Raw genomic sequence first — 25,881 nt, 5'->3', positions numbered from 1 at the left:
GGGATGTACTTGGTGCAGCCACATTGGGAAACAGAAGGGAAGTTTCTAAAAAAGTTAAAAATAGAACTAACACATGATCTAGCAATTCTACTCTGGGTATTTATCCAAAGAAAAGAAAAACACTAACTCAAAGAGACATATGCCCCACCCCACCCCCATGTTCACTACAGCATTACTTACAATAGCCAAGATATGGAAACAATCTAAATATCCATTGGCAAATGAATGGATAAAGAACATGTGGTATATACAAACAATGGAATATTACTCAGCCATGAAAAAGAATGGAATCTTGCCATTTGCAACAACAGGGATGGACCTAGCGCAGGGGTGGGCAAACTTTTTGACTCGAGGGCCACAATGGGTTCTTAAACTGGACCGGAGGGCCGGAACAAAAGCATGGATGGAGTGTTTGTGTGAACTAATATAAATTCAAAGTAAACATCATTACATAAAAGGGTACGGTCTTTTTTTTTCAATAGTTTTATTCATTTCAAACGGGCCGGATTTGGCCCGCGGGCCGTAGTTTGCCCACGGCTGACCTAGAGAGTATTATGCTAGGTGAAATAAGTCAAAGAGGGATATACAAATAGCATATATGTTTTTTACTTATATGTGGAATCTAAAAGCAAACAAACCCTAAGCTTATCGATTCAGAAAAGAGTTTGGTGGTTGCCAGAGATGGGGGTGGGAGGTAGGCGAAATGCGTGGAGGCAGACAAAAGGCACAAACTTCCAGTTGTAAAATAAATAAGTCACAGGGATGTAATGTACAAAATGGCAATACAGTTAATAATACTTTGCTGCATATTTAAAAATTGGGAGTTAATACATGAAATTCCCCCCAATTTAAGGCAAGTTAAATAGATATTTTAACTGGGGAAACAGATACTGAGGCTCTGAGACAGCCATGTGCATGTTTGGGGGGGAAAGAGATGTTGAAATGATGTTAAACTCTCTTATTACATACAAATTTTAACTTTACTTTGATTTGAGGGAGGACTAAGCTCTGTGCGGGGAGTGTAACCCTGATGGGGAGGCAGGTAAGTGAGGAAGGGCGATCAAAGGTCATGCAGAGCACAGTGACTATTTAACATGGAAACGGAGGTGGGAGCTTGAGAAGCACATCGTCAACAATGCAAATCATCAAAAACATACAGAAAGGTTGCCCACTAATTTTATAACTCAAGCAACTAAATCCCTTGAAATATTTGGGACAAAGGTCAAGCCATTACTGAGAGAGAGAGAGAGAGAGAGAGAGAGAGAGAGAGAGAGAGAGAGAGAGAGAGAGAGAGAGAGAGAGAGAGAGGAGAGGAGGCGGGCTGCAGCAAAGCAAAATGAATGAGCAGAGCTCACACTAAGACTAGCGAGAAGGTAGAGAAGAAGACTGAGAAGTTTTCGAAGTGAGGCATGATAGAAGGAAGTTAGTTTGAACTTAGCATGATTTACTTTTATTAATCAGCATGACAGAATGCCATGTGCTCTCTTCATATGCTCTTTTATTTATATTGGTAAATGGAAAGCATAAGATTTTTAAAAGTTTGCTTACAACCTTCACCCACCATCTGTATTTTCTATTGACGATCCTGTTTCTCAGCTGGGAATTCTGCTGCCCGAGGGCTTTGAGGAAGCTACATTTTAGAGTTGAATGTAAACTACATACAGTAAACGACCTAGCCCTTCGATTAAGCCAAGTTACTTGGTATTAGAACAATTCTACTCAATAAACTTTTCTCAGCATCTTTTCAGCAACATTGATCATTAATGTTAATCTATTTAGTGTTTCTACCCCTGTTTTCCAGTTTTCATCGTAGTAATTAACATTTTCTTTCTTTTTAATTTTTTTGTAATACCTTCAACAATAAGGATTAAAAAGAAAAAATATTTTTGTTTATAAACAAATGAAAAACAAGTTTGGGAAAATATATTACTTCTGTTGAATGAGTGTTTAAATGTCAGCATCTTGTAGTCTCAAAATAAATAAATTATTTTAAATAAAGCCTTTCTTTTCCAAAAGAAAACACTTTCATTTTACATCCTGATACATTACAATCTTACATTTGGAAATGAATTGCTTTTTTACATGTTTTTTGTTTTTGTTTTTTTACCGAAGTAAAAACAAAGATGGACTCCTAACATACGTTTCATGTAGATGATTACAATACAACAAAGTACAGGTGATTGGAAAGCAGGTGTTGAGATGCTTGGTGTTGACATATGCACGCCACATTTTCACAGGTAACATCAGTCTGTATCTGACACCTCAAATCCAACTGAGGAGAGTCGGCCCTACTCTGCTCTCCCTATCCTCCAGAAGGGGACCCTGCTTCCAAGGCTGATCACCGCCCCAGAACCAATTCTCACTCATCCACGACCCCCAAGCCCTAGTGCTGTGCCAGTGCAGTCAGTGCTTCAGACACCATGGGCAGTGCCCGTGGCTGACGGGTGAGCGCTGTGCTCATGCATGCATACGGTGGGCCCTACAGTCCCCAGTATGTGGGCAGATAAGCCCCGAAGAGCCAGCTAAGGAGCAGTGTCCAAGGACACAATTGGCTCCACAGCTGGAGCTGGCCAGAGGCGAGGCTCACACAGGAGAGTATTCTATCTTTTTGACTGGATGAATCCAACAGCATCATTTAAAAAAAAAAATCATGGGTGAAATGCTCTTTTTCCACTTAGAATTACCCAACCAAGTCATAAAAAGGAGGCTTTGAGACATCTGTCCTAAATTGCCCACCCCATATCTGGCCACGAGATGCACAGGAGAGCAGTGACTGTCAGGCAAATAAAACTCAAAGTTAAAAAAAAAAAGATACTCTAACCTCACACATGCAGATATCATAAGAGCCATTTTGGTCTTTTAGTTATGAAGCTGGTTTCTTTGCAAAGCTGCAGCAGACAGTGTGCAAATAACGTGACAACCTGCTTTGTCACAGCCCATTATCTATGGGACACAGAGAGGGAAGTCCCTCTAGTACACTTATTTCCAAAAATTTATAGACTGCGTTAATTGCACTGAATGAACAATTAAGGAATAGCTTGTTTCTCTTGTTTTCTGCAAAAGCACTTTGCAAACAGATTTTGTTTCTTCTGAATTATATATGTCAAAGAGCTTAGATATACATTCTTTAACTACCAATCCCCTCTAAAACCATGAATATCAAGAATTTCACACACATTCCAACATCTTATTAGAGTGATGAACACTAAGTTTTTGGATCCATTTCTGGATTTTACTAAAAAAACATTTAATAAATAATTTTCATATTCAAACCAAATCATTTTCCTAAAATAGCTCCTTTCAGATTCCATTTATTTCGGGACCAGAACCATAAAAGCAGCACAAATATAAACTAGCCACTCTGACAGTGGCAGGTGTGTGCGTAGGCAAACAGAAGGAAGACAAGCCTTATGGGATTACCGTAAGTGAGGATGTACAAGGGTTTCCCATTTGTGTCCATCGTGGTCAAGCACGGGGCCTTTGGTGAGATGGTTCCCCATCGCTGTAATGCAGCTTCTAACGACGGGGGCCAATTCGTAACCACACCCAGCTGCTCCCCTCGCATGGCTAACATCTGTGCTCCCTCCGGCTTTGGCTGGTTCGGATCTGGTTGTTGAACTAAACACATGTGGACACAAAAGGCTTTTTTTTAAAAAAAAAATACACTCATATCGGCACAATCACAATTTTATTCATTTTAAAGGAGCTAGGAGACTTATACTTAAGCTATAAACTGATTAACACACAGAAAACATGTTTTCCTAGAACCAGGGCTATGACCTACATATTAGCCTCATGAATGTAATGGAGATACTTAAGTCTTACAATTTCCTAGGCCAGTGGTCAGCAAACTCATTAGTCAACAGAGCCAAATATCAACAGTACAACGGTTGAAATTTCTTTTGAGAGCCAAATTTTTTAAACTTAAACTATATAGGTAGGTCCATTGTTATTAACTTAATTAGGGTACTCCTAAGGCTTAGGAAGAGCCACACTCAAGGGGCCAAAGAGCCGCATATGGCTCGATAGCCGCAGTTTGCCGACCACTGCCCTAGGCAATTTGGGTGAGGTGCCTTCGGAAACCCGAGTGCATTTACAAACTGACAGCAAGGAAAGCTGTGTTTCTGAACATGCCTAGAGTCTAGGACTGCAACAACTGTTAAAAATATCAACTACTGCCCGGCTGGTGTGGCTCAGTGACTGAGCGTCAACCTGTGGTCCAGGAGGTCATGGTTCTTTCTGTTCCTGGTCAGGGCTCATGCCCGGATTACAGGCTTGATCCCCTGTGGGGGGCGTGTGGGAGGCAGCCAATCAATGATTTACTCTCATCACTGATATTTCTCTCTCTCTCTCCCTTCCTCTCTGAAATCAATAAAAAATATTTTAAAAAATCAATCATTAACAGAGACTACTAATTCTGGACTCAAAAAAAAAAAAAAAGAGCTCAAATCTTTTGAGCTGAATTATATTTTGCCCTTAAATACTGAGGTATAAACTTGAATTTGCTACAACTACAACAAACAATGAGCACAGACCATATTTTCTTGAGTAAAACAAAAATAAATGCTTCACCATAAAATACAACTTGCCAAACTGTCTAGAAAGGTGAGAAGTTGAGCTTTTTCTCACTTCTGGAAGAGGTTTCTCTCTCCCAGCGTATGATTGACAGTTTCCACCTGCTGGGCAGAAAATCAGCTATATCTTACTTATGATGTAAAGAATAAGAACACACAGAGTTTGCATTTGATATAAGTATTTTGCTTTGACTTTAAGTGGTTTGTGTTAAAAGGCTTATGAGCACTTGGGGGTTAAGATACTCACTCCCGGGTTTCTATGGAGTGGCAGCAAATGGGACTGGTTGCATGCTCATTGCACTCCTCTTAAACTTATTCAGAGGGAACTGTGTCACTGTGGCAAGGTTTTCTATGATTTACTTGCATTTCTGGAAGCCAACAGAGTCCTTATAAAGAAGCTGGCTTGTGGGATGTACCTGAGTACCTTACAGGACCCACATGAACAGTACCTACGGTTTCTAGACAAGAGTCCCCTCTTGTTCTTAAAAAGGAAAATAGCCTTGGTAGAAAAATATCATTACAGTTTATGGGATCACAGGGACATTGGCATAAACGGGGGTAGGAAAGGGTTCTTTTACCTTCTAACAATTCTTCAAAGTCGTCAACAAAGAATTCTCGTAATGGTGGTCGTTTTGGTCGTTTGAGGGTATTGACAAGCTGTTGAATTTTTGCTGATACCCGGCTACTTACCGGCACTCCTGAAAAACAGAACCACAGGCAGACGGACTTTAGTCCAAGCACCACAGTGAAATGGCCAGGACACCCACACCCACTGCCCCATCTCAGGGCTGAGAGGAGCAGGGATGGGCTTGAGGCTCAGCGTCCCTCAAAGTGTCACCTCGGTGATGTGCAGAGTGAAGACATTCTACTGGGTGGACAGTCACAGCACACTGACCCTGCTGGGAACCGGCAAGAGGGTGGAGACTCAGCAGAAACAATTCTCGTTTACAGCTCCGTGAGCCCTCCTGATCTGCTGATGTCAGGAAGAGCTCCAACCGCAGGCTGGACTCGGTCCCACCACTAATTCCGGAAACAGGGCTTGTCACCTTCTCACGAGCACTGTCTCTGGCCCCCTCTTTCTAAGGGGATGAGAGAGCTGAGGCAGCAGAGAGACCCTCCCTGAGTCCCCGACTCTCCTGAGATCCCTGGTACTGGGCCTCACTGGGCGAAGAGAACATTTTGCCGGAGGCAGTGAATTTGGGTGCCCTGCAGCATCTGCACAGCCAGCTCCCGCACCCAGACCTCCTAACCAAAGCAAGGGGACTGTTTCCTACAAGCGCCTTGGCAGGCCCTGTCCACGCAGGTGACCATCGAGTCCCTCCCAAGTGTTCCAGTTACTCTCTCCTGAGTAAACATTCTAGAAGCACAGCAATTAGTCTCTGAATTCAATTTCTGTGAAACGCAGAACACTAGCATACAATTATCCATGTGTACTGAGAAACATTTACCCCGTGTTACAATAATAGATTTCTTACAACAATGAGTGACATTTTGAAAACTGAGTAAGTGAAATGATCCATGAAAAAGACAAGAAGTTTTAAAATTTAAAATAAATAACCCAAATTATGAATAAAAGGAGTGACAAGATGTTGGCCTTCCTAACTGTTTAAATGCACTCCCTGCAGGGAAATCTCATTATTGCTTACAGGTGCATGGAAACGCGCACGTGGTAACCAGGGGTGTGGAAACCTCACTGCTCTCATGTTCGAAGAACCACAGCTGAAGGGGGTCTCCCCACAGTGCCTGCAGCGGAGCCCTCCTCCTCCTCCTCCACTGCAGGTATCACGAAAACAGACCTCAGCTTTTGACATGAATATGATAGAATTCAAGGAAAATTTTCTATCAAATCAGAAACAGTTTCATAGGTAATCTGAAACTACTCTATGGGCACCTTCAGAATTGGGACATTAAATGTTTTATAGTTTTGAAAATATATAAAAATACACCGCCCAGATTTCTCAGTCTCTAAACAGAGTATTTCTCATTAAACAGTTCCTCTTGATTTGGCTCAGATAATCTGAGGCCATTTCACACGGCCTCTGGCTCCCCAGCTCAGTTTAGGATGCGTAGGAATCATCCTAGGGCTTGTCTAGCCCGGAGTTTCCGATGTCACAGGTTTTGGGGGTGGCACAGGGCCTGCTTTTTAACAAGTGACCCACGTGATTCTGAGAGGAGAGGTCATCACACGCTGAAAAGCTCTGGGCTGGACAACAGGGGACTCAAATGGACAACATATGAACTCACCTGGGAGAGCAGGTGAGGATGATGGACTTCAAAGACAACAGTTATTAAAATGATAATGGCTAGAACGGCAATGACCCATTCAATATACAGTGAATTTAGCAGAGAACTAAGTTAAACACTGAGACTGAAAGTGTTCCAGGGAAGCCAACTGCGTGGGAACTGGAGTGACTCCCAAGGCACTACCGCGAGCTCCTGAACCACACTGGCACCGGGCTCAGGCCCTGCTGAGAGGCGTGCTGCCCATCAGGGACTGGGTCCAGGCCTTCCTCATCACCTCTGCATCACACCTCAGCACAGGACATGAGCACAGCTGGATGGACGGCGCACCGACGCTACTTTGGCCATTGTCCACAGAAACACCATTTCATGTCCCCACTGGGTTCCTGCTAACCTTTGTGAGCCTGGGAAGGACTGAGGCTGCAGGAGAGCAGAATCATGCATGCAGTTCATGTTTGAGTGTGCTGCTTCAGACGGGGTCATAGAAACGGCCGCTCTGTATACCCAGATCCATGATATGAGGAATAAAGAAGAATCCCCACTGCTGTAGTTTACCAAATCACTAATATTTTTTCCCAATACAGAGAAAAAAAAGCCCCTCTTCCTCCCAAATTCTGAAGCATTCCATTGGCCCCTAGCTGTCAATTAATTTGTTTACATGTAACTTCATCCTGCCCTTCTAAGTAACCATTCATAGTCTTAACATTTGCACACTAAATTTGTTAATTGCTGAGCCGACTTTAGTTATTCGTTAACAAAAACACTAAAATCTTATAAAATTTCCTTTTCTCCTCATGACTAAATTCTTACAACATCATCATTTCTTTTCCTACAAGGAGTAACTCTCGGCCAAGTTGGAGACAGTTTGCATTTTCTGTGACTATGCCACCATCTATGGGTGGTGTGTAAAGAACTTCATAAATTAGATTCAGTGAGTGGACCTTATGGTTTAAAAGGTAAGTTAGTAAAAACAGAGTTTACAAAGGAGGGAAGGAGATGCCGGGAGACCTACCATCGCCAGTCTCCATGAGCTCAGCGTTGCCGTACTTTGGTGCAGTCCGTGATGTCGTTGAGCCTTGTGGCCTTTCTATTTGTATTGAGTGTTCTGAGGTGTACGTGGTTACATCAGGAGGTGCAGAGTGATTTTCTGTAAAGAAGCAAATGATAAATTCTCTGATAGAGTTACTCTGAAGGCTAAGTAAGCAAAAAAAAGGTTTCAAAAAAGGCCACATCCTGAGACCATAATTCTGAATCAAAGTCTACTACAAAAATCTAGGCATAAAGATGCTCTTTAAAATAATTTGTATTGCTCAAAATGAAACAAAGTTAGGTAGAACTTCAGACATGTTGTAACAGGAGCCACGTCAATGAATCACGATAGCATTTTAACACATTGTGGACCAGTAGTTTAATTGCTAGCTTTACCCAGTGCCCAGATAAGTTTCTATTGAACGAGGACAAAAAACCTTTTACATAAGTGTTAAAGGCACACTTTAAAATTAAATACCCATTGCATCTTGAAGTTATTTATTACATGTTCTTAGAAGCTAATGTCTTTTTAAAGAATTCTCTTGATTGGCCACCAACCTTAGAACAGAAAACACAAAAATCCTCATGATGCGTCACAGTGTGTTAAGAATAATGTGAAGCAGCAGGTAGAAAAAGAGTTATTGAAAGTTACAGAGTTTTAAGTGCGAAAAAAAAAAAAAAAGAAAGTTACATGTTTGTTCACAACAGAGCAATTTTCTTGTCTGTCATGGAAGTGGCAGTTAAGAGCTCGAGCTTTGGAGGCAGAGAGCCCGGGGTTTGAATCCCAGCTCTGCCAATCCTCCAGATCTTGGGAAGTGTCTTAACCTCTCTGTGCCTCAGCCTCCTCACCTATCAAACGGAAATAATAATGCTGACTTCCACCCTAGCTGGTTTGGCTCAGTGGATAGAGCGTCGGCCTGCAGACCGAAGGGTTCCGGGTTCAATTCCAGTCAAGGGCACGTGCCTCGATTGCAGGCTCCTTCCTGGCCCGGGTCCTGATTGGGGCTCGTGCAGGCGGCAACCAATCAATGGGTTTCTCTCACATTGATAGTTCTGTCTTTTCCTCTCTCTTCCACTCTCTCTAAAAAAAAATAAAAAAAAAATGGAAAGATAATAATAATAATTCTGACTTCCTTGTAGGGGAGATTAGACGAGTTAACATATGTAAAGTTCTTAGGACATTTCTTGATAGAGGCTGAGCACTCAAGAAATATTAGCTATTTTGTTTGTTTCAGCATGAGTAATACTGAACAGTCATTCAAAAAGCCCTGGCTGGGTGGCTCAGTTGGCTGGAGTGTCATCCGGGACACCAAAAGGTTGCTCAGGCAATTCCCAGTCAGGGCACATACCTAGGTTGTAGGATTGATCCCTGATGGAGCAGAATACAGGAGGCAACAGATTGATGTTTCTCTCTCCCATTGATATTCCCCTCTCTCTCTCTCTCTCTCTCTCTCTCTCTCTCTCTCTCTCTCTCAAAATCAATGAAAACATATCCTAGGTGAGGATTTCTTTTTTTTTAAATCAGGTGTTTAGAATCTCACGTGCACTGGTGATGGTTACGCAGTGAGCTGTGCAGCAGGCCTTCTCCATGGCATTCATCGATGGTGTCATCAAGCGCTTAAATGGTTCAGCGGGGAAAGCACAGTTCTTGTATTTATTTATTTTATTTTATTTCTTAATTGTGCTTTACATTCAATATTGTTTTGTATTAGTTTCTGGTGCACAGCATCGTGTTTAGACCATCATATACTTTACAAAGTGATCCCCCAGTATTTATTATATAAGGCACTCAGGAGAACACCTCAAATGAGACCAGCAATGACATTTTCTATATCCTGAGTCCTAATAACGGGTATTATGGTATTAACTTTGAGTCGTTAATCCTTTTTAGGGTCCATGCGATGGAAGCCATTTCCTTGTGCTGTATGTAAACAGGGGAGCCAGCACTGGGAAGCCTCAGAGACTCCCTCTTCAGCACCACGAGAGGGGGGTGAGGGCTGCATAAACAGTGAAATCACCCACAAAAAGCAAAAGAGGAAACACGGGCACCAAACCGCCCCTGCAAAGAGAACTGCTCACAGTCTGAGGCTGGAGCAGAAGGCAGAACGTCGCCCTCTGCTGGGAACATGTGGGTCAGGGACTCAAAGTTTTGCTGCTCTGCTACCTTTTGTACATGACTTCGAGTAGGCTGAGTGTACTGATTTGGGGTTACACATAATTTTAACAAGTAGGTGGATCCCTGAAGGGAGGTAGGAGAGGGAGAAGAGAGGATCATTCAAATTGCCTCTTCAATGATTCAGAGACTGTTCATCCGCTCACCACCCCTAACCGAGCTTTTGCCAAACAGACCTTATTTCGTGTTGCAAAATGCTCTAACTCTCCACAGCCAAGTCGTACACTCACTGGGGCCTCATATTTCAGATGAAAATACAATAGATGCTGATGTAAGCTGAACAGACTTTCAAATTAGCACCTAAGACGAAAGTAGCTATGATACGCATTCACTGCATTGCTATTTTATCCAGATTCACTGGTGCTTAAGTGACACTGTAGCCTCATCACTGATGATGGACGGCCAATCCTTTGCGCTGGGCGGCAGGAATACTGTCGTGTTCCACTTTGAAGTTGGGGAAAATAATGATTCCAATACATCTGGCGATTATAAAGCCGGAGCAGTGACAGCTGGGTGACTTCAAAGTGCTTTCCAAACTCATTTAGTTGTCACCTCCCCTCCTGCCCCCTTCCCCATTCCTAGGGGTGCTGTCACACTGGGATCACCAGCCCAGCAGCTGCTCGTTAGGAGCCAGAGGGCGTGCTGATGTTGCAGTGATGCACTGTACCCTGCTTTATTTTGATAAAGATCAGGACTGCAAGTTTTTCACGAGGTTACCGATCTTTGGGAGAGTATCAGAAAAACCCTGCACGTAACAGATGCTCGGGAAACACTTGCCGGTGGGTAAGCAAAAGTGGAGCTGAGTGGATGGTGCAGGTTCCAAGGTCTAAGAGGCTCGCCAGCTCCAGGCACGAGGCCAGTGGAGTCCGCGTGTCAGCAGCGTTGTGTAGATTAAGAGCCCTCAGTAGAGCGGGGCTGTAACTTTTGAGCAAGAGGGCCCGCTGTTCCTGTGATCGGTTCCGCAGCCCTTTAAATCAAGAGAATGGCCCCCATCCTTCCGGCCACCTGTCAAGTGTCACCTCCACTGTGAGCGCCCCGAGAGCTATCCATGACACCTTCTCATCTGCCTGCCACCGGGTGGGTTCGGCTTCATCTGCCCCTGCATGGTGTTTGCTGCCAGCAGCTGACATGGGTTCCTCGTGAATCAGGAGTTCGGGCTGGGCACACGAGGAGGCAGGAGGGAAGTGCGATTCCACCATCTTTCATGGCAGGACCTGCACACTGCTCTGGCGCCATCTGTACCAGGGGTTCCACCTCGGTCCTTGACACCCACCCCCACCCCACAACCCCCACCCAACAGGGTTTTAGTCTGTTACTCTTGCCAGCAACCCACCCCAGTTGCACAGCTGTTTTGGGCCATGACCATTTTAGGGTCCTGCTGGTCTCCCTGCTGAGCCCGACCTTGGAAATCGCTGCTTCCTCCACTTTTCCTAATGATTCCGGCTCAGTCGGGCTCCCTGTGTCCTACACAGGGGCTGACGTTACCTAACCCAGCCCACGTTGTCGGCTCAGCAAATGCTGCAGGAATAGTTCAAAGAATGAATTAAAGAGCACTTGACAACTTGATAAAATGCCCCCAGTTCCAACACCCGCTGGAAAGAATTGTTCTTTAATTCTAACTGTACGAACTGGAATCTGCAGGGTCATGGTGACAAACCCCACTTTTAAGACAAGTTAATTATTTTTATGTCCCCAAATAACTTCAGCCCCCAAATAAGGAGAAGAAAAGTGGAAAATCTGGTTTTCATATGTAAAAAGCAACATGCTCAGGGCTCACTGATTGGTGAGTAACATGTTCAAAGGAACCCGTTCCTGCACACTAAGAGTGCTCTATCCCAGGTTTCCTCACTCGGCCACTGCTGTCACTGAGAAGGTACCTGTGACCCAGGCCCTCAGACCACCTGGCCTGCCCAGCAGCCTCAGCTTCCTAAGATAACGTGACCATGCCCTCCACATGGTGGTGGAAAACCAGCTCCCAGATGAAAATGTGAAGGTGAACCAAGTTTAACCACCAGCCATGATCTGACAATGTACGGGTACGACACGTATCAAAGGAACACGCAGAGATGCTGAGGGAAAGAGCCAGCCCTTGTGGGAACTGAGTATCAGCCCTGCTGCTGGGGACTCGGCTGGACCGCTCGCTGCTCCGACCTGCAACCCATCTCCCGTCTGCAACCCATCGGAAGAGAAGCCCTTCCTCCTCCGTTTCAAGAGTAAAGTCCACTTTCACTGGGTCTCGTGGAAGGCACCTCACAGGGAAGCTCTAACTAGTGTCATGACCAAAAGTGGCACATGGCATTATAGCATGTGAGGATTTATCTTATTCCTTTAATAACCACTCAGGGACAGAACAATGTACTGTTTACCTTGATTCACTTGCCCTACGTGTGTGAGCATATGTGTGAATGTGTGCGTGATGTTTGTGAGTGTGAACTCATGAAGATGTGTGTGAGCGTGTGATTGTGTGTGTGCATGGGTGTGATATATGTAAGCTTATGAGCATGTGTGTGTGTGTGTGTGTATGTGAATGAGCATGTGACTGTGTATGAGTTTGAGTGTATGTGTGAGCCTGTGAGTGTGATACTGATAATGGGAATTCATAGCTGCTTCTCAAATGTTCAGGCAAATGACCCACAGACTAAATCTGAAGATGGTTAGGAAAGGATCCAGAGGCCCTGGGCCAGCAGCTCAGGTGGTTAGAGGCTCGCCTGATATACCAAGGTTGCGGGTTCCATCCCTGGTCAGGGCATATATGAGAATCAACCAATGGATGCATAAATAAGTGGAACAAATCTCCCTCTCCCTCCCCTCCCCTCCCCTCTCCTCTCCTCTCCCCTCCCCTCCCCTCCCCTCCCCTCCCTCCCCTCCCCTCCCCTCCCCTCCCCTCCCCTCCCCTCTCCTCTCCTCTCCCCCCCTCCCCCCCCCCCTCCCCCTCTCCCCCCCTCCCCTCCCCCTCCCCCCCCCCCCCCCCCCTCCAATAAATGAGAAGGACTTAAGATGTTCTGTGTTGAAACTTCCCTTTCGGCAGTGTCCTGAGTAGAGTTGAACTCAGGATTACAGAGGTTCTCACACCTGGAACTGCCTGCCTCCCACATTTATGCCATGAAAATCCCATAGAGATGTGAATGTAACTGAGAGACACATTTTAGAATTATAGGATGTATGTTCTAATATCAGAATAGAAATTTTCAACTTCAGACAACAGCTTCCTGACTTTTGTCCAAAAACTCAAATTCATGACAAAAGGCTCCAACTGTCACAAAACCCACAGCGGGGTTGTGACAGGGACACCGAAATCTTTATTGTTTATGCAACGTTTCATGGCATTTTATCTGAGAAGAACCCACTTCCATTTGTAACAAGCAATGGAACAAGAAGCTGAGGAGAGAGTGAGACTGCAGAGCATCGCCCTGTCTCTGCCACCCGGCAGATGAGAGTCTGACTCCTCAGCTGGCTGCTGGGCATCCCGTCAACTGTCCAAGCCTCAGTCTTCCAACCAGTGAATCAACCGATGAATCAACCAATGGATGCAAAACGAGAACGCTACTCCTCACTGTGGCCGAGGGAGCTACGTAACAAACAAGGCACCTGACATCCTGCGTGACGGGTTAGGCCCTGGTCCCAGACCCGAAGGCTTCCTCTCTGTGGTTTCTCCCCTTGTTGGGGGACCCTATCCTCTCAAGAAAGAATCTTTGAAACCCACATGCAGAAAAGTGTAAATGGCTGTGTTACCACTTTCTGAGTTAAATGCATTTACACAGTGGAAGAGCAAAGCTAGGCAGATGGGTCTCCCCATGTATACCAAGGTGAGAGCAGGTCAGTGAGACATTCCTGCAAAATGGGGCACACAGTGGGTGAAGGGTTAGGATACTTGTGGGTCCAAAAGCCATTACTTGGATTTTAAAGGATAAAATCCATATAAACAAAATCAATTTTGAGAGATGAAAATCCCTAAAGCAACCTTTTGGAAAAAGAGACAGGATCAGAACTGTGGTCTAACACCATCAACAGGGCTGCGAGACACAGGACAGTGCGAAATGAGGGACATGGGGCGGAAGGGGCTGCAGTGGTCCAGACGGGAGGGCAGGCACCTGGACCTAGGGGCCTGGGAACAGGGGGGTGGGGGAGGGGGAGAAATAAGGCTTGCAAGGCCATGAGCTGCCAAGCGCCCAAGATGTGGACAGAGACGGTATGGGGGAGAGAGGAGCCAAGCACAGCTGAGATCCTGAGCCCGCTCCTGGGTACTGGGTGGGGCCGAGGGGCAGTGTTTGGAGGCACTTTGGGGTGTGGACTGGTGAAGGACTTCACAGTGGAAAATGCAGGTGTGTGAGTTAGGTGAGCGAAGATGCAAAAGAGCATAGCACTAAGCTAGCAGGTTTGGGAGGAGCTGGAATCCAGAACGAAGGTGAAAGGGTAAACTTCGGAAAGAGGGAGCCTTCTTCCTCAGAAAAAAAAATAAAAAAGGAGAAAGATATGGAGACATATCATAACTCCTTGTTTTCCTCCTACTGGGGGCAAAAAGGTATCTGCAGACATTGTCCCAGCCCCACATCATATGGGGTTAGAGGTACAAGGTGGTGGTTTATTTTACTTTAACTTCCTTAAAACACACACTTACCCACAATATTTTCTTATTTGTAGGCTTTTGATGCTGCCAATTCTCTGACTTTTACCTTCTTCTGTTTTGCCACAGGAATAAAGGATTTTCATTTTCATTTTATTATTTTGCTACTGCTTTCTTTCTAAAATGTTTTTCATATTTACAGAAAAGTCCCAGATACTCTAGGAACCTATCTTTGTGCCAATATAGAAATTACTTAAATGTCATACACTCAAAAGCTATATTTAGGTTACACTGAACTTATGTACACGAATCACGCAGCCTTTTATAATCTGAGTAAATTTAATTCTCCACACTATCATTTCCTCCAGCACTTCACACGCAGGTTCACAAAGGGAAACCAAGTACAGTGAGTAATTCATTCAAAAGTATGTGTTTCTCTTGGTAAGATTCTGACACCTCCTTGGAGGGGAGCCAGGTCAGAGCACACACATCTACAGGATTGCAGTGAGGGGCAGAGGTGCGGGAATTCCATGTCTGACCCCGTGCAGGTGCCGATAAAGCTCTAAGGCAGGACCTCGGCCACCTCTCAGGTTCCAAAACATACAGGAAGTCATTTTATTATCTAAAAATATTTAATGGTCACATATTTCCATTTAATTTTTAAGTTAATATGATTTCAAATAGCGATTCATAGTGCACATTAACCAGTGGCCATGTTACTGTAAACATTCCACACTGAAATTGAATAACACCACTTTGCATTTGAGTGTTACTTTAAATTATTTGGAAGAACTTTTCTATTTTCTCCTTTTTATTCACAATTCTGAGCGGTACAAAGGAAAGAAAATATTACTCCCCCTCGCCCTCCCACCCCCCCGCCCCACTACAAAACTAAGCCAGGGAGAAGTGACTTCTGAAGATGCCAGCAGCCGTTCACCTGAGAGGCCAGGCCAGACCCGCTCTCCTGGCGGCTGCCTGTGTCCTGCCTGTAGACACATGGTCTCATTTCTGATACCACTGGATTGTTTAAAAATCGTAATCCGCAGCTGAAAACGGATCAGAACAGATCTGGACATCATACTTGTCCCTTCTACATTAGACAAAACTCATTTCCCTGGCAAATGAGTGACATGCACACGTGGGGGGGGGGGGGCCAAGAAAACATGTACATCACTTACCCACGATTAAAAACCACATTGCTCAGACAACCCCTCTCTTTTCCTCTAATAATTCTTATTTAATCTCCTTTTCCACACTATTTCCAAACAATACTTCCTAACTCTGTGCTTTTTCCAATATAGAGGATCTTACTAGACATAGAACCTACATGCAAAATGACATGGCCCTGGCTGGTGTGGCTCAATGGATAGAGTGTCGGCCACACACTGACGGGTGGCAGGTTTGATTCCCAATCAGGGGCACATACCTGGGTTTTGGGTTTGTCCCTGACCTCTGTAGGGGCACATGTGGGAGGCAACTGATCAATGTGTCTTTCTCTCTCTCTCTCCTCCTCCTCCCCCCCGCACCCCTCTCTCCCTTCCACTTTCTCTAAAAATCAATGGAAAAAGTATCCTTGAGTGATGACTAACAACAACAACAAAAAAGTGACATGAACCACCAGAGAAATCTAAATACATACAGCAGAAAACCATAGTGATTAAAGCCCTAGGATTCTTTAAATGCTTTCCAAAGTCATGACAAACACACTTTAGAATTCCCTGCCTGTTTATTAGCACTATTAAAAATTTCATTTAGAAGCATATTTTAGCATAAATGAGAAGAAAACATGTAAACAGATATGGCTGCAAGTTTTCCCTAATTCCTTTATGAGCAGCATGCTCTTGAATTCTAGCTGTAGGAGACATCTGAGATGGTGAGAAATACCGTATTTTTCCGTGTATAAGACACCCCCTCCCCCCACTTTTCCAACACAAAATTAAGAAATCAATATTTTAAGCATTTTGCTGGTTTTCCTCTTAAGGCCTTCTTCTTTTTTGGCATCGTAAGGAGTTGTTCTTCCTGTTTTCTCCACTGATCATACACTCAGTGGGAGGAGGTCCAAACTGTCTCTCTGAAGCTCTATTTCCATGCTCTTTTGCATAGCTGATTACATTCAGTTTGGATTCTGCAGAGTAAGACAATCGCTTACCGGCATTTATCTTTTAATTTTTTGACATCTTCATGGACTCAGGTCCCTGTTGCATCTGCACACTCTCCATCTCCACCTCCAATTATGGCATCAGTTGATATCAGTAACAATAAGGCTTGTGATTGGAGGAAGCCTGTTTGACAAGGTATGGGCAGCGACACACCTGCACAGCTCCCTCCTCAGCTGACTTCGTGTATAAGATGCCCCTCGATTTTCAGTCTAACTATTTTAGAAAAATATAGCGTCTTATACATGGAAAAATACGGTACTAAAACCAAGGGTTTCACAAAACAGTAAAACCAAAGCACAAAGCAGGCCAGGAGCCTGAGTGAGACTCTGTTGGAATCTCAGGGCGGGGATTCCAATGTCGTGATGCCCAGATAGACAAACTTCTACTCTGGGCCACTTACACACAACAACGAGGATCACACAATGACAGGCACTCACCTATGTGCGTCTGGGCCATGACATCGGCTAGCCTGTGGGCGGCACCGCTGCCCCCACTTTGGGTGGATGAGGAAGAGGTTGTGGAGGTGGTGGAGCCATGGATGGCCTGGCTGATCCAGTGCTCCATGTTGATGCTGCCCTGGCTGGAGGTGGGCGTCCCCTGGGAGTCGCCCTGCACGGAGCCTTCATCTTCCGAACCAGAGGAGGTATCTGTGTGACAGGCGAGTGAATATGCAGAGAATTAAAGAAGCACATCCCAGTCAAACACCACTAACACAGACCTACCTCACACAAGGACAGTTTAAGGACCTTTGCTTTGAACACTCTTGAACTTATACCACTTCTTAGATCAGTTATTTTTTTAGTACAATGTCTTTTTCCTCCAAAACATCTTAAAATAAATTGCTACAAAAGTTTTCTTTTGGCCTTAGAATCTTGGAGATTTCCTCTAATTTCCTCCACTCACCAATTTCCTCCACTCAAGTTTGGGAAGAAGCCAAATGTGTTTGCATACACACATCAAGTGAGGTGGCTGAGGGCAGCATTTTCTCCGAGATGTTGAACCTTCATGGATTCAAAGTGAGATATATGTAGCCCTCTAGTCCCGAGGCTGTTCTCTGAGCTATAATTTACTTTTAAGTTCAGTTTGAGTGCAAGACAACCACGCACCTCCCCAAAGAGTGAGATATCAGTGAAGAAAATAGTGGAGAAGGAAGAACACACCTCACAAAGTATGTGCCCCCTACCTTCTCCAACAACCTACATGCTCAAAACCTTGCCCCCTTTGGTGAGAACAATAAATCATCACATTACACTTTATGATCAAACTAAACATATTTATTTTTACATTCATTTTTAAAATAATTTTTTAATTTTTCAATTACAGTTGACATATTAACTTTGTTCCAGGTGTACACCCCACTGACTGGACATTACATAACTTACTAAGTGATCATCCCGATGAATCTCGTACCCATCTGACCCCATACATAGTAATTAGAATAAAATCGACTATATTCCCTATGCTGAACTTTATATCCTCATGACAATCCTGTAACAACCAATCTGTATTTCTTAGCCCTTTCACTTTTTCACCCATCCCCCAACCTCCCTCCCACCTGGTCAAAATGTTCTCTTTATGAGTCTCTTTCAGCTCTGCTTGTCCATTTATTTTGTTGTTTAGATTCAGCTGTTGATAGATATGTATTAATTGCCATTTTAATGTTCATATTCTTATCTTTTTTCCTTCTTCTTCTTAGAGAATACCCTTTAGCATTTCATGTAATACTAGTTTGATGGTGATGAACTCCTTTAGCTTGTTCTTGTCTGGAAAGCTCTTTACCTATTCTTCAATTCCAAAGAACACCTTTGCTAGGTAATCTTGGTTGTAGGTCCTTGCTTTTCATCACTTTGAATATTTCATGCCAGTCCCTCTGGCCTGCAAAGTTTCTGTTGAGAAATCAGGTGAAATCTTATGGGAGCTCCCTTCTGGATAACTAATGGCTTTTCTCTTGCTGCTTTTAAGATTCTCTCTTTGTTTTTAACTTTTTGCATTTTAATCATAATGTGTCTTGGTGTAGGCCTCTTTGGGTTCATCTTGTTTGGTACTCTCTGCACTTCCTAGACTTGTATGTCCATTTCCTTCACCAAGTTAGGGAAGTTTTCTTTTCTTTTTCTTTTCAAATAGGTTTTCAATTTCTTGCTCTTTCTCTTCTTCTTACAGCCCCAAATGTTGGTATGCATGAAGTTGTCCCAGAGGCTCTTTATATTATCCTCATTTCTGGGATTCTTTTTTCTTTTTGCTCTTCTAATGGGGTGTTTTTTGCTTCCTTATATTCCAACTCACTAATTTGGTTCTGACTTCATTTACTCTGTTGATTCCCTGTGAATTATTCTTTATTTCTGTTAGAGTATCCTTCATTTCTGACTAGTCCTTTTTTATGCTGTTGAAGGTCTCATTAAGTTCACCGAGTAACCTTCTAACCAGTGTTCTGGGCTCCGCATCTAGTAGATTACTTGTCTCCATTTTGTTTAGTTCTTTTTCTGGAGGTTTGTTCTGTCCTTTCATTTGGGACATGTTCTTTGCTCCTCATTTTGGCAGCCTCCCTGTGTTTGTTTCTATGTATTAGATAGAGCTACTACATCTCCCAGTCTTAGTAGAGTGGCCTTACATAGGTGTTCTGTAGGGCCCAGTGGGGCAGCCTCTCTGATCATCGGAGCTGGGCCTTCCTGTGGGCTGTGTGCACCTTCCTGCTGTCGTTTAGCCTTGATTGCTGTTAGCACATGAATGGAAGGGATTCACCTCCAGTTTGATCATCTGAAAGGACTGACTGCGATCACTGACCTGTAACAAATCTGGAAGATCATCTGTGCAGGGGCCCACCCACAGAGCAGGACTTACTTCAGTGGGGCTCTGGTGCCCACTGAGTCCACCCTTTGAGTGTGTTGCCTATGGAGGTGCTTTGATATAGTTTTTAGCTGTTCACTGGGTGTATTGGTCCTAAGGCCTCCTAGGGGTTACAGGCAAGGTCAGCCGCTGACTGTGTTCTGCTGGGGGCCACCCAGCATGCTTTGTAAAGTAACCTGCAGGTGGCTGCTATTTGTGCTGAGCTTAGAGGTGCCCAGGAGCGGCCAAGCTATGAATCAAGGGAGGCTACTGCTAATGTCGGGCCTGGGGTCACTTAGTGAGAGGTAGGGGAGATGCTGAGGCCAGATGCTGCTTGTTTGAGAGTTTTTAGGAAAATCTGAAGCATGAGCCAAGACAGGCCATTCCTAAGGAAAAGCCACTGGAAACTATTTGGGAGGCCCTAAAAGTTGGATGAAATGGGGTCTCAGAGAATCACCAGACAGGGCAAACAGTATGAGCTAGGTTGATGGAGTCTCAGATATGGTGCCTGCCTGCCAGCTCTGTGGGTGGAGGGCTCATCAAAAGATAATGTCGTCTGCCAACACTTTTGTATGGCAGAAAACTGCCCCCACTACCTCTTACCCTGATGCCAGGCAATTCAGTTTCTCCCTGTATGTCTCTGGTGCCGTTTAAGCTACTGGCCCAGTGGTAGAGCTCAGAGGGAGTAATTCTGAGTAAGTCCGTGCACAGGCCCTTTAAGAGGAACTGCCTGGGACTTCAGCAGCCCTCTGTCTTCCTCAGCCTCATTCTTCACTGGTTTTTATTGCCAGAAGTTATGGAGAATTCTCTTCCTGGAACTAGAATCCTGGGCTGGGAAGTCTGGTGTGGGGCTGGGAACCCTCACTCCCAATGGGGAACCTCTGCAGCTGGGATATCCTTCCCAATTTTTATCCACCATACACAGGGGTGGGACCAGCTTTCCATGTCTCTGCCCCTCCTACCAGTCTTGATGTGGCTTCTTCTTTATTTCCCTAGTTGTAGGACTTCCTTTCAGCCAGATTTCAGGTGGTTCTGAATGATGGTTGTTATGTAGCTTAGTCATAATTTTGATATGGTTGTGGGAGGAGGCAAGCACCACATTTACCTACACCACCATCTTGACCAGAAGTCTACATTTATTTCTTACAATATTTTTTAATCATTTATTTTTCTATCTGTGAAAATTGTATATATTAGATTGATATAAAAATCACTTTTTCATTAAAGTTATTAAAAACATTTTTTTATTTAATAACTTTCACTTAGTAGCAAGGTTTTCAAGAATGAATTACTGGTGAGTTTGATACTTCTATTCAATGTTCTCTGGAAGGTTCTAGACAGTGAAATAAAGCAAAACGAATAAATTAAAGGCATCCAGATTGGAAAGCTAACAGTAAAACTATCTTTTTTCACAGATGACATGATCTTTGTATGTAGAAAATCCCAAGGAACATACCCCAAAATTCTTGCATTAAGAAATGATTTTAGGAGGGTCACAGGATACAAGATAAAGACACAAAATATCTTTATATATACATATACTGGCACTGAATATGGAAATTAGATTTTAAGAATTCCATTCACAAAAGCATCAAAAAAGACAAAACCTTTAGCAATACATCTAACAAAAATTCAAGGTAATATCTAATAAAATCCTAGAGGCTTTTCTTTTTTTTGAGAATTGACAGCTTATTCTAAAATTCATTTGAAAATGCAAAAGATCTAGAATAGCCAAAATAATTTGAGAATGAAGGAGGACTTCACTATCTAATATCAAAACTTACTATGAAGTTACAGTTATCAAGACAGTGATATTAGCACGAGAATAGAAATATATATGAACAAAACAGAAATAAATCCAGAAATAAACTCTTCCATTTGTAGTCTATTTTTGACAAAGTTCTCAAGGTAATTTAAAGAGAAAAAGATAATCTTTTCAACAAATGTTGCTCGGCAACTGGGTATTCTCATATCAAAACAAACAAACAGAAAACAATACCTCATAGATCTTGCCTCACACCATAAACAAAAATGAATTCAAAATGAACCAGAGACCCAGAAAGAACTAAAACTATGAAATTTCTAAAACACAATTCATAAAACAATAATCAGTAAACTGAACTTTGTCCAAATGAAAACTCTTAAGCTTAAAAGGGCACTACTGTTTTCCTGCGAGTAATGTAACAAATCACCACAATGTCAGTGGCTTACAACAACACACATTCATTACCTTACAGCTCTGGAAGTCAGACTCTACATCCTTTGGAGGCCTTAGGGGAGACTCTCTAGTCCTTGGCCTTTGCTAGAGGCACCTGCATCACCTGCACCCTTGGCTCTTGGCCCCTTCTTTTATCTGTAAAGTGTATCCTCCAACCTCTGGCCCTACTGTTTGTTTGTTCTTCCTGACTTTGACACTCTTCCCTCTCTTACAAGGGCCTCCTCTGCCCAGTTATATTGATATATAATTGATATAAGTTTAAAGTATGGCAGTAACTGTTCAACTTGTATTGTGAAGTGGTTACTATAATTAACTTTAGTTGGCATCCATCATTTTACAGATACAAAAAAAGAAAATGCAAAAAAAATATTTCTTCTTATGATGAGAACTCTTAGAGCTTACTCTCTTAATTTTCATATTATTTCCTATAACAGTGTTAATTATAGTCATCACATTGTACACTACATGCCTAATAATCTATCTTATAACTGGAAGTTGGTACCTTTTGGCCACCTTTCTCCAATTCCCTGTCCTCCTACACCTGGCCTCTGCAAACCACAAACTATCTATTTTTCTATGAGGTTTATGCTTTTGTTTCGTTTTGTTTTTCAGATACCACATATAAGTGAGATCAAATAGTATTTGTCGTTCTCTGTCTGAATAAGGACCTATTTGATTACAGTTGGTGCACCCCATTAATCCAGGACAACGGCCCATCTTAGGACCTTAATCATATCTGCGAAGTCCCCTTTGCGATGTAAGGTAATATACCCATTGTGCAATTAGAACATGGATATCTCGGGGGGGGGGGGGGGAGGGCGGGGGGGGGGGGAGGAGCATAAATCTGTTTACCACAGGCACCATTAAGAAAAAGAAAGACAAATTATAGTTTGCAAATTGTATATCTGATAGAGGACTTGTATTCAGGTTATATAAAGAATTCTTAACCAGTAAGAAGACAAAAAAAATTTTTTTAAATGGGCAAAAATTTGAAGAGACATTTCAACAATAAATATACTAATAAAAGGGTAATATGCTAATTAGACTGGACTTCTGGACAAAGCCATGGTGGCAGGGGCCGAGGCAGAGGCGTTTAGGGGCGATCAGGCCATCAGAGGAGCAGTTAGGGGGCAGCCAAGCCAGCAGAGGGGTAGTTAGAGGGCAATCAGGCCAAAAGGGGAGTAGTTAGGGGGCAATCAGGCTAGCAGGGGACCAGTTAGGGGACAATTAGGCCAGCAAGCAGAGGCAGTTAGGGGTGATGAGGCAGGCAAGCAGACGAGCGGTTAGGAGCCAGAGGTCCTGGATTGTGAGAGGGATGTCCAACTGCTGGTTTAGACCCGATTAGTCGGACACCCCCCGAGGGGGTCCCAGATTGGAGAGGGTGCAGGCTGGGCTGAAGAACCCCCCCCCATGCATGAATTTTGTGCATTGGGCCTCTAGTCCTATATAATAAAAGCCTAATATGCAAATCGACCAAACGGTGGAACGACCGGTGGAAAGACCTTTTGCTATGATGTGCACTGACCACCAGGAGGCAAACGCTCAACACAGGAGCTGCCCCCAGCCCGCAGGACCCAGGTCAGCCACAGTGGGTGCCAGTGGGGGCCCTCTGATCACCCTGCTAGTCACCCCACAGATTAGCCTGATCGCCGGCCAGGCCTAGGGACCCTACTGTGCACGAATTTCATGCACTGGGCCTCTAGTATACAAATAAACACATAAAAAGATGCTTAGCTTTATTTAGGAAATGAAAATTAAATCACAATGAGATACCATTTCACACCCACTAGAATGACTATAATAAAAAAAATACAGATAATACTGAGTTGGTGAGAAACTAAAATCTTCATACATTTCTGTTGGGAATGTAAAATGGTGTAGCAATTATGGAAATAATTTTGCAGCTCTTAAAAGTTAAAGTTACCATAAGTCGTTAATTTTACTCCCAGGAATCTACCCAAGATAAATGAAATTGTAAGTATACACAAAGATATGTACATAAATGTTGATAGCATTATTCATAATAGCCAAAAACTGGAAACAAGCTAAATATCCATCAACAAGGAATGAATTAACAAAATGTGGCATATCTAAAGGGAAACAGTTCAGCAATGAGAAGGAATGCATCCTACAACTCAAGAATGCTACAACATGGAAGATGCTCAAAAACATTATGCTGAAGAAGCAAAATGCAAAAGAATCTATTTCATGATTTCATTGTGAAATGTTTAGACTATTTATAGAGGCATATAAATCAGATCAATGGGCTGGAGAATGGGAATTAACTGAAAATGGGTATAATGAAACTTTTTTGGGTGATGGAAATGTTCTAAAACTGGATTATGGCAATTATTGAACCATCTGGCTATTTTATAAACACTTACAATGGGTTAATATTATGGGATCTAAAGTATACATCAAAAAAGGTATTAAAAATAATACCTTTCCTGAGGAATTATCATGTCCTGCAAGAGCTGGGCATAATATTCTGCAAATAATAACTGTATCAAATTGGTTGATAGTGTTTGACAACTTTTTAATGATTATTTAAAAAGTATATTTTTTAAAATCTCCAATAATTACTCTTTTTTAAAAAAATATATTTTATTTATTTTTTACAGAGAGGAAGGGAGAGGGATAGAGAGTTAGAAACATCAACAAGAGAGAAATATTGATCAGCTGCCTCCTGCACACCTCCCACTGGGGATGTGCCCGCAACCAAGGTACATGCCCTTGACTGGAATCGAACCCGGGACCCTTCAGTCCGCAGGCCGACGCTCCACCCACTAAGCCAAACCGGCCAGGGCCAATAATTATTCTTAATTTTTCTACTTTCCCCTTCCTTATGTGTTTCTGCTTTATAAGTTATAATGCTCTATTTTTAGGTATTATGTATGAATCTTCATTCTTATGTCTTCCTGGTGAATTGTTCATTTCTCTTTATATCTTATACTACTTGGTCTTGTTGTCTATCTTGTCAGATATTAATATAGACTTGTTTACCTTCTCATGCTTAAAATTGCATTTATATTTTTCATCATTTTATTTTTAAATATCCTTATTTTTATATTTAAATGTGTCTCTTATAAACAACATATAGATGTATTTATTTTTCCTTTTTACCTAGTCTGACGATCTCTATCTTTTAATTGGGTGTTTGGTTCATTTACATCCTATCAAATAAAAGAGAAACATGGTAATTAGTGTACATCCGCTACCCTTCCCATTGGCTAATCAGGGCGATATGCAAATTAACTGCCAGCCAAGATGGCGGCCGGCAGCCAGGCAGCTTGAAACTAACATGAGGCTTGCTTGCTTCAGTGACGGATGAAACCAGCGTTCCCCGCCTGCCTTGCCAGCTTCTGAGCTTGCAGTTTGAAACATAGTTACAAATATAGAAGCTAAACAAAACCCCAGAAACCTGCTTTCAGCGAGCCGGGATCTCAGAGCTGGAGTTGATACAGAGTTTCGATTATAGAACCCAAACAAACAAGATACCTGCTTTCAGCAGCAGAGGCCTCAGAGCTGGAGCCAGAGCTAAAGCTGGCCCAGAATAAAAAGAAAAAAAAAAGAAAAAAGGAGCAGTTGGGAGCTTCAGTCACCCGCCAGCCTGAAAACAGCCCTCAGCCTCTCACCCAGACTGGCCAGGCACCCCAGTGGGAACCCCCACCCTGAAGGGTGTGTGACCAGCTGCAAACAGCCATCAGCCCCTCACCCAGGCTGGCCAGGCACCCCAGTGAGGACCCCCACTCTGAAGGGTGTGTGACCAGCTGCAAACAACCATCATCCCCTCACCCAGGCTGGCCAGGCACCCCAGTGGGGACCCCCACCCTGATCCAGGACATCCTTCAGGGCAAACCAGCCGGCACCCACCCGTGGACCAGGCCTCTATCCTATATAGTAAAAGGGTAATATGCCTCCCAGCACCGGGATCAGTGTGACGGGGGCAGCGCCCAAACCCCCTGATCTCCCTGTGGCTCTGTGTGTGACAGGGGGCGGGGCCACAACCTCCCTATCCGCCCTGCTCTGCTCGTGACAGGGGAAGGCGCCCCAACCCCCTGATCAGCCCTGCTCTGTGCCTGACAGGGGGGAGGTTCCCA

At 43.5% G+C, this 25,881-nt stretch overlaps 1 protein-coding gene across 2 annotated transcripts in view; it reads right to left on the bottom strand.

Moving 5' to 3' along the window:
• Nucleotides 1-25,881, bottom strand: part of DIP2C (disco interacting protein 2 homolog C) — a 384,021-nt gene that overhangs the window by 127,334 nt on the left and 230,806 nt on the right. For both annotated transcript variants that reach the window (XM_036342747.1, XM_036342757.1), the window contains 4 exons: nt 17,178-17,387; nt 7,828-7,962; nt 5,153-5,272; nt 3,421-3,618 (listed from right to left, as the gene is read on the bottom strand). In XM_036342747.1, the coding sequence (XP_036198640.1) occupies nt 3,421-3,618; nt 5,153-5,272; nt 7,828-7,962; nt 17,178-17,387 (663 nt within the window). The remainder of the gene's footprint in view (nt 1-3,420; nt 3,619-5,152; nt 5,273-7,827; nt 7,963-17,177; nt 17,388-25,881) is intronic.

Source organism: Myotis myotis, unplaced genomic scaffold (genome assembly GCF_014108235.1).
Source record: "Myotis myotis isolate mMyoMyo1 unplaced genomic scaffold, mMyoMyo1.p scaffold_m19_p_1, whole genome shotgun sequence".
Taxonomy (NCBI): Eukaryota; Metazoa; Chordata; class Mammalia; order Chiroptera; family Vespertilionidae; genus Myotis; species Myotis myotis.
The sequence above is the reverse complement of the archived record's forward strand: the minus strand, read 5'-3'. Positions and strand labels throughout refer to the sequence as shown.